At 37.1% G+C, this 13,301-nt stretch overlaps 1 protein-coding gene across 2 annotated transcripts in view; it reads right to left on the bottom strand.

The window, feature by feature from the left end:
- Positions 1–896: 896 nt before the first annotated feature.
- The window catches only part of Slco6c1 (solute carrier organic anion transporter family, member 6c1), an 82,195-nt gene continuing 69,790 nt past the window's right edge, over positions 897–13,301 (bottom strand). Inside the window, exons 11-12 of one of the 2 annotated variants that reach the window (XM_087564970.1) lie at positions 7,672–7,834; positions 897–1,061 (exon numbers count right to left, since the gene is read on the bottom strand). In XM_087564970.1, coding sequence (XP_087421096.1) covers positions 7,695–7,834 — 140 coding nt within the window. In that variant the 3' untranslated portion in view covers positions 897–1,061; positions 7,672–7,694. 2 annotated transcript variants of the gene reach the window in all.

The raw sequence follows: 13,301 nt of genomic DNA on the forward strand, positions 1-13,301 counted from the left end.
TTATTTTCTATCCTAGGTCTCTGAGCTATCCAGCCTCTCAGTCCTGGTCTTCCAGACAGTACAAAGAATGGTCTCCCTCTCATGAATTGTGTCTCAAGCTGGATGAGTCATTGTTTGGCCACTTCCACATTTGTTCTTCTACTTTTAGCCCAGATCATCTAACTCGACCCAGCTATACCACTCCTGGCATATACACAAAGGATACTCCAGCATACCACAAGGACACTTCCTCAATCATGTTAACTGGTGCTTTATTCATAATAGATAGCCAGAAATGTGCTAATTAAAAGACAGCCAAATTGGTTTTAAGGAAAGGAGTTGCTGGGTTTTTATCTACACTGTCTACTTCTTCTTTATAATTGTCCTGAGTTAATTTATGAACCAAAACCTATGTTCTGCTGTAGCAAAAAGCTAATTTAAGTCTTCCCCCTACATCCCAACTTACACGTTTTTATCATAACATTTGTTTTCCTTCAAGATAGAAAAAAGGTAATAATGTAGATTTAACGTGTCCTTAATGAAGCAGTACATATTACATGTACTATCAATGAGAATCTGAATATATTTTTAATATTCTCTAGCTGTGTATCAATATTCAGATCATATTTAGATTAAAGAATATTTTAACAGTTGTAATTTAAAAATTTGAAATTAACTCCTACTGGAATTTACATTACATGTAGAATAATATTTTAAAATTCTATACTAGAGCTAGCAAATGGCTTAGTGGGAAAGGGTGCTTGTCTAGAGATGAAAACCTTAGCTCTGTGCCAATAGCCCACAAGCTGATATGAGAAAACTGACTCCTGAGAATTGTGCAGGCAAAATTTATGCCTGTAACACACACACTGTCCCCTCAATAAAACTAAGAAGAAATGGTAATCCATAAAACATGATTAGAAATGTTTCATACAAATACTTTTATTATGAAAATAAAGACCCACATAGATACTTTAATGGCATTTTTCTCTTCTGAAATTATAGCATAGTCACAATCTTACAAAATATCTGAAGGATAGACTGCTGTCCTTAGAACTTGGAACCTCACAGACTCTCCAGTCCTATAGATTTAAACCAAAAACAGTGAGTAAATTTTCACATAAAAACTAGCTTATGGATTTTCATATTGCATGTTCAAATTAAAGAGTGTGAGTACAATGGATATTCCCTGCTTTACACTTCCTTCTGTGCGCCGTAGGTATGGACAGAGGACAGAGCCACCATTCATGCAAGGACACATTTCCATGCAAGACTGCCAATCCGCCAGAGAAGAAAACAGCACGGAAAACTGGCTTATGAGTTCTTGATATAGAAAATCAATTTATCTAGTACTTGGTTGATACAGTACTTGAACAATATAACATAAAATGTGAATAATACATGAATAGTTAAAACCTCTTCAGAGGAATGCTTTAATTTGAGGAAAATTCCATACATTGAAGGATACCTATTCTCTTTTCAAGTGCAACTGTTTCTTTACAAGAAATTGTTGTGATTAAATATAAATATAAGAATAAAGTAAAAATGGAAAATTGACTCAGGTTATTGGGTATTGCTAATAAAATTTGTGTGAAAGTAAAATGAGAGATACCCGAAGACATTAAATTCATGTCTTCTAAAGTAAAAAACAGCACACAACAGGAAGTTTGAAGTTTCTGGTGTAATCTATGTCAAATCATCAATGAATATAATTTTGACTCTAAATAGCTAAAGTAATGTATTTTGAATATTTAGTACAAATTTAAGTTAAATTTCATGATATGTTCTGTAGTGAAATAGCTAATTTATAGGATTATGAGAAACAATTATCTATACTCTGGATAAAAAGTACCAAAACTATATATTAGGGGCTGAAAGATGGATTTATGGGTAAAAACTCTAACCATCAAGATTAATGATTTAAATTGTCCTTTCTACTCCATACACATGCCATGGCATGCCATGTAAATTTGTTTGCATATGCACAGATACATATACACACATGCACACAGAGGTAAAAAAAATATAATTTAAAAAATAGATTGAGTTCCATGCTCAACTGCATGGCCCAATACGCAAGCATACGTAGGCACCACTAACTGCCCATATTGCAATAAATATCTACACAGACACACACACACACACACAGACATGCACGCGCACACACGCACACACACACAGACATGCACACACACAGACATGCACACACACACACACACACACACAGACATGCACACACACACACACATACACACACACAGATATGCACGCGCACACACACACGCACACACACAGATATGCACACGCACACACACACATACACACAAATATGCACGCGCACACACACATGCACACACAGAGACATGCACGCGCACACACACGCACACACACAGACATGTATGCACACACACACGCACATACACACACATATATACCACATGACATGAAGTTGAGAATGGTACATGTTGAAAAGATATGAGACAAGTTGGAGGAGATGAAGGGTAGATAGGAAATATTTTATTTTCTGTATGTCTGAAATCCTCAAAAAATATAATAGAACACTTTACATTCTAAGAAATAGAGATAATCTTCCATGGCCTATGTCCAGTAACTAATAGGGAAACACTGTAGCATCAAACTCTCCATGTTTTCACATTTCCATCTCAAATTCCTCTTTCAAGTGTGATCTTTCTATTAAGAGTATCTGTGTGCTCTCTGTTCCCTAAGATCCAATTTCCCAATCTCATCTCGAGCTCAGCATCAAAAGACCTGAGTTAACTCTTCCGGGCCCCTTGGGGCCATCTCCTTATAACCTCACCTCCAAACCTGGCTCATTTCTTTATCCTAGTTCCTAACTCCAGCAGGACCCCTCTGCTAAACCAAATATCAGTCTTGAGAAAGTGAGCTTGGCTATCTGAAGATCTTCACTTCTCCCTCTGTTCCCCCAGATCCAATCCCCCCTGTTTTGCTCCAGATCTGCAGCAGAATACCTGTGGTAGACTTTCCTGTGAATCCCAAACATGTTGCCCCTTCTAACCTTCCTCCCCCATAAAGTTCTTTGTCCCAGACCCAGACAGAAGCATGCATTCCCTACTAATCCAAGGGCTGCTCTTGCCAGGGCAACTCTGGATCATTTACAAGTCTCCTTCTACTCATCCAGATCCCAGATCCAATCCCTCGGGCTCATCCTCAGCTCCTTATCAGAAAACCTGGTGCAGTCTCCAGTTCCTCTCACCTCATCCCCAACAGGTCACATAGATTCCCTCTTCCAACCTTTCTTCCCCAAACTCATCTTAGTATTCCAGTCTTTAAGCCTAGGAAGCAACTGACCAACTGTTCGGGTCACAGAAACAGGTAAGCAAAGTGAAGAGCTTCATTACTCCCTCCTATACTTGAAACCCAACTCCCTAGTCTCATCATCATCTCTGCAACAGAACCCTAGTGGGGGGTCTTCCTTTTCACTCTGCCCACATCATCTTTGGATCCCACACACCCTTTGTCTTCTTAACCCCCATTTTTCCACTTTTTGCTTATTCTAGTCCCCAACTTCAGCTGGTTCTCCCTCCTAACCCACAGAACATTCCTGCCAATAAATTAGATAGGCAGTCTGTAGATCTGCACTCCTTAGCATCCTCTAGAGTGCATCCACCTGTCTCACCCCCAAAGCTATGTCAGAAGCTGTGGGATAACCTCTTTTCACTGCCTCCCCCATTCCAGGGAGACCAAAGAAGCTCCTGGTTGAACACTCTATACTTCTCCATCCTTTGTGAATCTTGTGAGACACCTAACCTATTCCCATTGCTAAGTGCCAGCTCTCAAAATATGTAGAAACCTATTTTAACCTGGAACCTCCAGTAGCTATAACTATCAGGTTCAAAGATAATTTCCTACCAGGCAACATACAGCGATCACATGTTCTGAGACTCCACAGCAGAAAGACCAAAACCCTCACGCAATTAAGACAAACCTAGAAATCAGCAACTAGACATATATATTCATCCCAATCCACAATGTCTATATATCAGCATTATAACACAAACAATAATAGCCAGAGTAGTCTATCTCCAACAGAGGCCATCTGTCCTACACAGAGGTCCCTGAATATCCCAACATTTCTGAAGCACTAGAAAAAGACGTTAAGACACCCTTATGATCCTTGAACAGGAAGTGAAAAAGTCCTTTAGAGAAACCCAGGAAAATATAAGCAATAGAAAGAAATGAATAAACCTGTTCAAGACAAAGAAGTGGAAATAGATAGAATTAGTAAAAGAAAAACCTAAGCTGTGGAAATGAAGGAAATGAAAACGTAAGTGCATCTAAAAGAATTACAGAGGCAACCTTTACTAACATAATAAAGAGTTGGAAAAGAGTCTCTCTGGTTTATAATAATAAATGAAAATGATAAACCAGTCAAAGAAAATGTTAAACCTAAAGCAGTTCCTGACACAAAGCATCCAGAAATTCCAGGATGTTACAAAAGAAGAGACACAGATCAAAGGCCCAGAAAATGTTTGCAACAATATCGTAGAAGAACATTTTCTAGCCTAAAGAAGGGTCTTGTAAGGGTACTAGAAGCAAATAGGCTCCAAATAGACAGGACCAGAAAGAAAAGTCAGTTTGGAACATGATTTAGAAAAAAACGATGGAGCAAAGGGGTAGGGAAAAATGTAAGTCTGCCTGGCATTAATCATAAAGAACTAACAAATAATATTCATAGCTGTATGGGAAAGACCAAGTAACATATAAAAACAGACTATTAGAATTACACCTTAGTTCAGAATGGAGACTCTAAAAGCAAGAAGGACTTTAACAGATGTCCTGCAAATTACAAAAGACCACAGAAGCCAGCTGATGCTACTATACCCATCAACATTTTCAATCACAATAAAGAAAATAAGATGCTGCACAATAACATAAAATTTAAAAGTTGTCTACAAATCCAACACAATAGATGGTGCTAGTAGGAAAACTTCAACCTAAGAAGGTTAACTACACCCAGGAGAATACAGAGATAAAAATTGTAAAAATAAATTAAAGTATCATTGTTTGTAGATGATATAATATACATATGTAACCCTCAAAATTCAACTGTGAACTCCTACACTTTATAAACACTTTGAGCAAAGTAGATAGATACCATATTAATTCAGTACCCCTCCTGTATATAAATAACAAATTAACTTAGAATGAAACTGGGAAACGGTTCCTTTCATAATAGCCACAAATAATGTAAAGTATCACGAGAGTAATTCTACTCAAGCAAATAAAAGACTTGCACTATAAAAGCCTACAAATTTCAAAGAGAGAAATTGAAGAAGATATCAGAAAATTAAAAGATCTCCCATGCTCATGGATAGATAGGTAAGATTCAGAAAGTAAAAATAGCCATCCTACTAAAAGCAATCCAAATATTCAGTGCGATATCCATAAAATTTCAACACAGACTTTGAATGCCAATTTTCAGATTCACAAACTTTCTCCTCCTCCCCTTCTTCCTTTCCTCCCTCCCTCCTTCCCTCCCTCCCTTCCTATATAGTACCTACCTACTTATCTATCTATCTATCTATCTATCTATCTATCTATCTATCTATCTCTAACACACACACACACCAGCACACACACACATACACACACACGCACACACACATGCACACACACCTGCACGCACAAACACACGCATACACACACATGCACAAACACGCACACATGTACAGACACACAGACACACAGACACATAGACTCACACACAGACAAATGTACACACACACACGTGCATGCACACACACACGCACACATACACACACCTGCACACACACATAGCTGCACACACATGCACGCGCGCACACACACATGCATGCGTGCACACACACAACTGCACACACACACATGCACGCATGCACACACACACACACACACACACAAAACTGGATAGCACAAGAACAACTGCTGGAGGCATCACAATGTCAACTTATATTACAGAGTCTTAGGAATAAAAACCAAATGACTTTGGCATAAAAACAGACAAGCTGCTCAATGGAATAAAACCGAAGACACAGACACAAATCCCCACTTGTACGGACACCTACTTTTTGACAAATAGTCAAGAAACACACACTGGAAAGAAGAGAGCATCTTCAACAAACAGTGCTACTTAAACTGAATGTCTGTGTATAGACATATGCAATTAAATCCATATTAGTCACTCTTCATACAACTCAACTCCAAAATGGATAGTACTTTTAATTTAAAACATAAAAGCATACACACTGCACCTGATCAATGAGAATGGGAAGTCACAAATTGTCTTGAACTCATTAGCACTGAATGGAACACAGCATGGGCTGTAAGATCAACAGTTAATACACAGGACCTCATGAAAATGATATCTTATGGAAATCAAAGGACACCCTCAGTGGGATACACAACAGTCTACCAACATCATATCCTATAGAGGAATAATATTCAAAATCTATAAATAATTCTAGAAGCTTCAAAAATGAACTTATAGAATACAGAAAACTCTCTGTAGAGGAAACTCAAATGCCTGGAAAACAAAGAAATGTTCACCATCTTGGCCATTAAAGAAATACAAATCAAAATGATTTTGATATTTAATTGTAAAACTGTCAGAATGGCTAAGATGAATAACACAAGTGACAGGTCATACTGGCAATGATGTGGAATAAGAGAAACACTCCTCCATTGCTGGTGGGAGTATAAACCTATACAGCAATTATGGGAACCAATATGCCAGCCTCCTAGTAATTTGGGAATCAATCTACCTCAAGATCCAGCTATACCACCTTGAGCATAGACCCCAAGTTTGTTTCACCCTATCACATGTTTATTATAACTTTATTTAGAATAGTCAGAAACTGGAAACCACCTAGATACTTCTCAACTGAAGAATGGATAAAGAAAATTTGTTAATTTCACACAATGAAGTATTACCCATCTGTTAAAAAAAATATTGGAGGCAGAGGGGAGGAGTAATGGGATGAGGAACTATGGAAAGGCAGACCTGGAGCGGGGCAAAGACTGGAATGTAAAAATTAAAAGTAAAAAAAAATTAAATGGAAAAAGAAGTGACATTATGGGTGCTGTAGAGATGGCTCATTAGTTTAGGACACTCCTTGCTCTCCTGAAAGTCATGAGTTCAATTCCCAACACCCATTTGACAGTTCATAACTGTCTGAAGCTTCCTTCTGATGTACAGGTGTGCATGCAGAAAAAGTACCCATATACATAAAATCCATAAATACATATACATCTTTAAAAATGACATTATGAAATTTGAAGGATTTTCTTATATATTATTATATTTTTTTTGATGTGTTTGCTTGTTATATGCTTGAAATCTTGTCTTTTCTAATGAGAAGCAGGTAGGGAGTTCATCTGGAGGTGAGGGAGTGTGGGAAAAACTAAGAAAAGAAGAGGGAAGGAAACTATTCAGTACATGTTTTATAAGAAACTAATCTATTTCCAAGAAAAGGAAAAAATGATCTACACTATTTAAGACTTCAGAAAAGTGAACATTTCAAAATATACTCATTAATCTTAACACATATTTTTACGCTCATAATAAAAATTGTGGGAGTATATGAGACATTTTAAATGCAACTATTCAATATTATTGTTTTAACATTATAAATATAATATTCTATTGACAAAGGGAAAGCATTCAACTCTTACCCAATGAAGAAAACATTTATTAATTAAGCTCTTCTTTCTTTTTGTGCCTTTGAAGCTTTTACATGTGTGGTTTTGCTGTCACTGATTTTGCCCTTTACCACATAATCATATATATGAATTGCATAAATGTTCAACAATGCTGTAAATAATTTGAAAGAAACCCCTGAAATTAAAACAAAATAATAGATTAAATGTAACTATATCATATTTAACAAAAGTTTTTGAATGAAAAATGGGATTTACCTAAAGGAAAGATACAGTTTATTTCAGAAGGTGCTAATTAATTCTCCATTTATGAAATACAATTGATATATGTCACATTATATATTTTAACATGCTTACAAAATTTTTCATATTTATCATATAGCTTCCAAATGTAATGTTTGATAAATTAATGAGCTATGTAAAATTGCAAGTACATAAATAAATTATATCTTCAAACTTTAACTATTAATAGGAACTGAAATTGCTTAAAGCTTTATGTAGCATAATTGTTTGAAATATTGATCACTTTTACTACACGCAAATATTATTATAATTATTTTATAATTTTATTGATGTTGCAGTTTTTAAAATTATAATGTATTACATAAAAATAAACTCCACAAATAAAACAACCTGTTAGAATCAAAATGTTGTAGTAAATCAATTCCATTTATCTAATACAGTCACTTCAAAAGACAAAAATCATTAAGACTTTTTTATATATGGACTGTCTTATCTGTCATAAGAAATATAATCTCAAAGACATAGTATCTGCAACTTACAAGTATTATTAACATGACAATTATATCTAGTGAATGAGTGTAATGAACATTTGGAGACACAAAGTTTGAGAAAAAATGAGAAATTATTAAAAATATACTTAGTAGCTCTTTCAGGAAGAGTGGCATGCTAGGAAAACTGTATCTGAACACAGTGGAAAATATCCAGATGGTACACTAAATTTTTTATGTTTAATAACTAAAGAAATAAGGAATTAACATCCAAAGGACAGGAGAACTTCATGACAGTGACATGGGGTACATTTTCCACAAGAAATCAGGGCAAGACTTGGAAAACCACACATTCACCCAAGAAGAATCTGTGAGAGAACGTAGCATTCTGTTGTAGTCTTACAAAGACTGACATGGAATGACTGCATAAAACAGAATGCAAAGAAATACCAAGAGACGTGCTTAATATTGAGAGGGAAATACTCAAACAACCAAACAGCAATGGTATGGCATTGGCAGCATCTTGTTTGTTTGTTTTGGTTTTTCAATTGGTGAAAATGGCTTTGCATTCTATGTAGCAGTATACAAGGAATACTAATATTACAAATGATTGAAGACTAGATGATTAATCCTTTGAAATGTGTTTCTGTAAATACAGCATGAAATTTTTCTGTATTCTAGGATTTAATTCACTAGAACATTCTGTATATGCTTTTTCTAGCTAGGTTTTTAAATTATCTAATGCATTTAAATCCAAAACATTAACCTCCTTCCTGGTACACCCTCCATGAGTTCTTCCCTCTCCACACCTTCCCCTATGTTTATGAGAGGGTTTGCCTGCACCCACCCACCCACCCATTCCCACTTTACCCCACTAGCATCCCCGCTTCTTTGGGGCATCAAGTCTCTACAAGATTACATGCATCCTTTCCCACTGAGGCCAGACAAGGCAATCTGCTACATATATATGTATGTATGTATGTGTGTGTGTGTGTGTGTATTGTTTGTGTATGTATATGTATGTATGTGTATATGTACGTATGTGTACACATGTGTACATATGTGTACGTATGTGTGTATATGTATGTATATGTGTATGTGTATGTGTATGTGTATGTGTACGTGTACGTGTATGTGTATGTGTATGTGTATGTGTATGTGTATGTATATGTGTATGTGTATGTGTATGTGTATGTGTATGTGTATGTATATGTATATGTACATGTACATGTACATGTACATGTATATGTATATAGCTGGGGCCACAGACCAGATAATATATGCTCCTTGGTTGGCAACTTAGCCTCTGGGAGTTCTGAGGGGTCTGGTTTAGTTGAATCTGTTGCTCTTCCTATGGGATTGCAATCCCTTTCAACTCCTTCAGTCCTTTCCCTGACTCTTCCATGGGGTTCCTAGACCTCAGTCCTATGGTTGGCTTTAAGAATCTGTCTCTGTCTCAGTCAGCTGCTGGTAGAGCCCTTAGAGGACAGACATGCTCTTGTCTGCAATGACAAAATGGTATCAGTAATAGTGCTGGGTGCCTGCCCATGGGATGGATCCCAATTTGGGCCAGTCACTGGATGACCTTTCTTTCCGTCTCTGCTACATTTTTGTTCCTGACTTCCTTAAGACAGTAACAATTCTGGGTCAAGAATTTTGAAAATGGGTGGGTGGTTCCATTGGGAGTCATGTCTATTTACTGGAGGTGGTCTCTTCCTGTTCCATCTCCTCCTCCCTGCTGGGCATTTCCGCTAAGGCCATCCCCATTGGATCCTGGGAGCCTCTCAGATCCCTGGTGTTTGGGGCTTTCAAAGGTTTCCCTATCCCCAACCCCACACTGCTGTATATTTCAGTTCATTCTCCGGGTCTTCTGGACATCCCTCCTGTCTTTTTCCATTGAGAATTCTCTGGTTAGCTCTGTATCCCATTTTTTAATTGGGTATTTGGTTTTCTGAAGTCTAACTTAATTGAATTCTTCATATACTTTAGATATTAGCACAGTATCTGACATAGGGTTACTGAAGATGTTATCCCAAACGGCAGCTTGCCATTTTGTCTTATTGACAGTGTCCTTTGCCTTACAGAAGCTTTTTAGTTTCATGAGGTCCTGTTTGTCAATTTTTGATCTGAGAGCCTGAACCACTGATGTTCTCTTCAGTAAATTTTTCCCTGTACCAATATGTTTGAGGCTATTTCCCATTTTCTCTTCTATTAGAGCCAGTGTATTTGATTTTATGTGTAGGTCTTTGATCCACTTAGACTTGATCTTTGTCCAGGGTGATAAATATGGATCAATTTGCATTCTTCTACATACAGACTGTCAGTTAGACCAGCACCATTTTGAAGTTGCTTTCTTTTTCCACTGGATGATTTTGGCTTCCTTGTCAAAGATCAAGTGTCCATAGGTCTGTGGGTCTTTTTCTGGGTCTTCAATTCTCTTCCACTGATCTACCTGTCCATCTCTGTGCTAGTACCATGCAGCTGTTATTACTCTTGCTCTGAAGTACAGCTTGAGTTCAGGGATGGCGATTCCCCAAGAAGTTCTTTTGTTGTTGAGAATTGTTTTCAATATCTTGATTTTTTCCTGTTATTCCATATTTAGGTGAGAATTGCTCTTTCTGTGTCTGGGAAATAGTGAGTTGGAATTTTGCTTGAGAATGCATTGAACTTGTGGGTTGCTTTTGGTAAGATGATCATTTTTACTATATTAATCCTACTGATATATGGTCATGAGAGATCTTTCCATCTTCTAAGATCTTCTTCAATTTCTTATTTCAGGGGCTTGAAGTTCTTGTCATATAATTCTTTCACTTTACTGGTTAGAGTCACACCAATATATTTTGTATTATTTGTGACTACTGTGAATGGATATAAAATTAACTCAATCAATAGCCATCTTTTATATAAAGGATAAATGGGCCAAGAAAGAAATTAGGGAAACAACATCTTTCACAGTATGACAATTTTCTCTTCCAATCCAATCTATTTGCTGTTCTGTAGGCTTTCTATACTTTTATAGCCATTTCTTTCTTCAGAATAGGGAAGTTTTCTTCTATAATTTTATCGAAGGTATTTTCTGATTGTTCAAATTGGGAATCTTCTTTCTTCTCTATTTCTATTATTCTTAACTTTGGTCTTTTCATTGTGTCCTGAATTTCCTGAATGTTTTGGGTTAGGAGCTTTTTATGCTTTGTAATTTTTTGACACGTGTCAATATCTTCTATGATATTATCTATGCGTAAGATTCTCTCTTCTATCTCTTGTATTCTGTAGTTTCTGTTCTTTTTCTTAGGTTTTTTCCATGTGCAGGGTTGCCTGCAGTTATTTCTTTATTATTTATTTTTCCATTTTTAGGTCTTGTACCATTTTGTTCAGTTCCTTCCCCTGTTTGATTATGTTTTCCTATATTTCTTTAACAGATTGACTTGTCACCTCTTCTACTTGTTTGGTGGTGCTTTCTTTAAGGAGTTATTTATATCTTCCTTGAAGACCTCTATCATCTTCATGAGATGGGTTTTAGGTCAGAATCTTACTTTTCAAGTGTGTTAAGTATATTCTGGTCTTGCTGTGGTGGGAGAACTGGTTTCTGATGGTGTCAAATTACACTGGCTTCTGTTGTTTATGTTCTTATGCTTGCCAAGTGGTTATCTCTGTAATCTGGCCTGGGTGTCTCTGACTGGACACTGTTCTTGCTTGAAAGCAGTTAGAGGTCTGTGTCATGGGTTCCAGCGGGCCTCCAGAAAGTGCTCTCTCTGGTTAGCAGATGATTCCTATGACCCCAGTTAGAGCAGACCTCCTGTGTCTCTGGTTATGGCAGAACTCCTGGGAGACATACAGGCTGTTCATTTTAGAACAGGGGCAGTAGCACCCGATCTGCCCTAGGTGGAGTTGTAGACCAGATGAAAGATATGGCTCCAGCAGAGCAGATAGGTCTGGTGTCTGCTGGGCTCTCTGGTGGTCCCAGCTGGGTAAGGTATGGGGCAGAGGTCTCCCCTGTGTTCCTGGTTACAGCCGACCTCCTGGGAGTCAGACAAGCTGTGAGGTATGAGAGAGGGGCAGGCATATCACCCTCAATGTGCCCCCTCTATCTGTTTTAATTAAGAATTTCAGTGGAATAAAAGGCAACAGAATGGAAAGGCTTTGTATGTTTATAGCTTGGTTAGGAAAGAGCAAAACAACATGTTTGGAAGAACAAAACATATGTGTGGCCCAGTAAGCACTTACTAATGAGATTACTGTGCCTAAACAGGAGTGTTCAATTGTGCATCTAAATGATGAGCAAAGTCCCTCAGGACGTCACATATTCATCACCATGGTATACAATACAGTCAAACTTCTAATGCATAAATATCTGATCTGTAGCAATCCATAGCTGACCACCAAGATCTATGACCTTCTCCTAATGTAAAATATAACCATCCCATCCTCACAGTGCAAAGGGACCTGCAACATCCCTGCAAAGTCTGAATGCACATGTTTATCTGAGACTCATGGAGAGCACTTTCAGATATGAGCTCTTCTTTAAGCATCTTGAGCCCAGCACCCACAGTTCAAATCAACCTAGCAACATCCTCTTCTATGTTCCTAGTAATATGGTCCATTAAGTGCCACTTAAAAAACATTCCACTGCTTTCTTTTTTTCTTATATTTTTGTTAAATTGGCTATTTCTTTCTTTCTATTCATTTTTTACAATTTTGAAAAAAGTTTATGATTACAAAGAGCAGTAAATTTAACAATCTGCTTTTGACAAGCCAAAACTGGCAACATGTGGTACTTAAGGTTGGGGCTATTGGGGAAACAGAATACCCACACCTTTTTTTTAATTAATCATTACATTTGTTTACATTTCAAATTATACCTCTGGTCCAGGTTGTTGTTGTAAAATTATAAAAAATAAAACACTTGTCTTTTAT

The sequence above is a fragment of the Rattus norvegicus genome, chromosome 9, assembly GCF_021556685.1.
Source record: "Rattus norvegicus strain SHRSP/BbbUtx chromosome 9, alternate assembly SHRSP_T2T, whole genome shotgun sequence".
In the NCBI taxonomy this organism is placed as follows: Eukaryota; Metazoa; Chordata; class Mammalia; order Rodentia; family Muridae; genus Rattus; species Rattus norvegicus.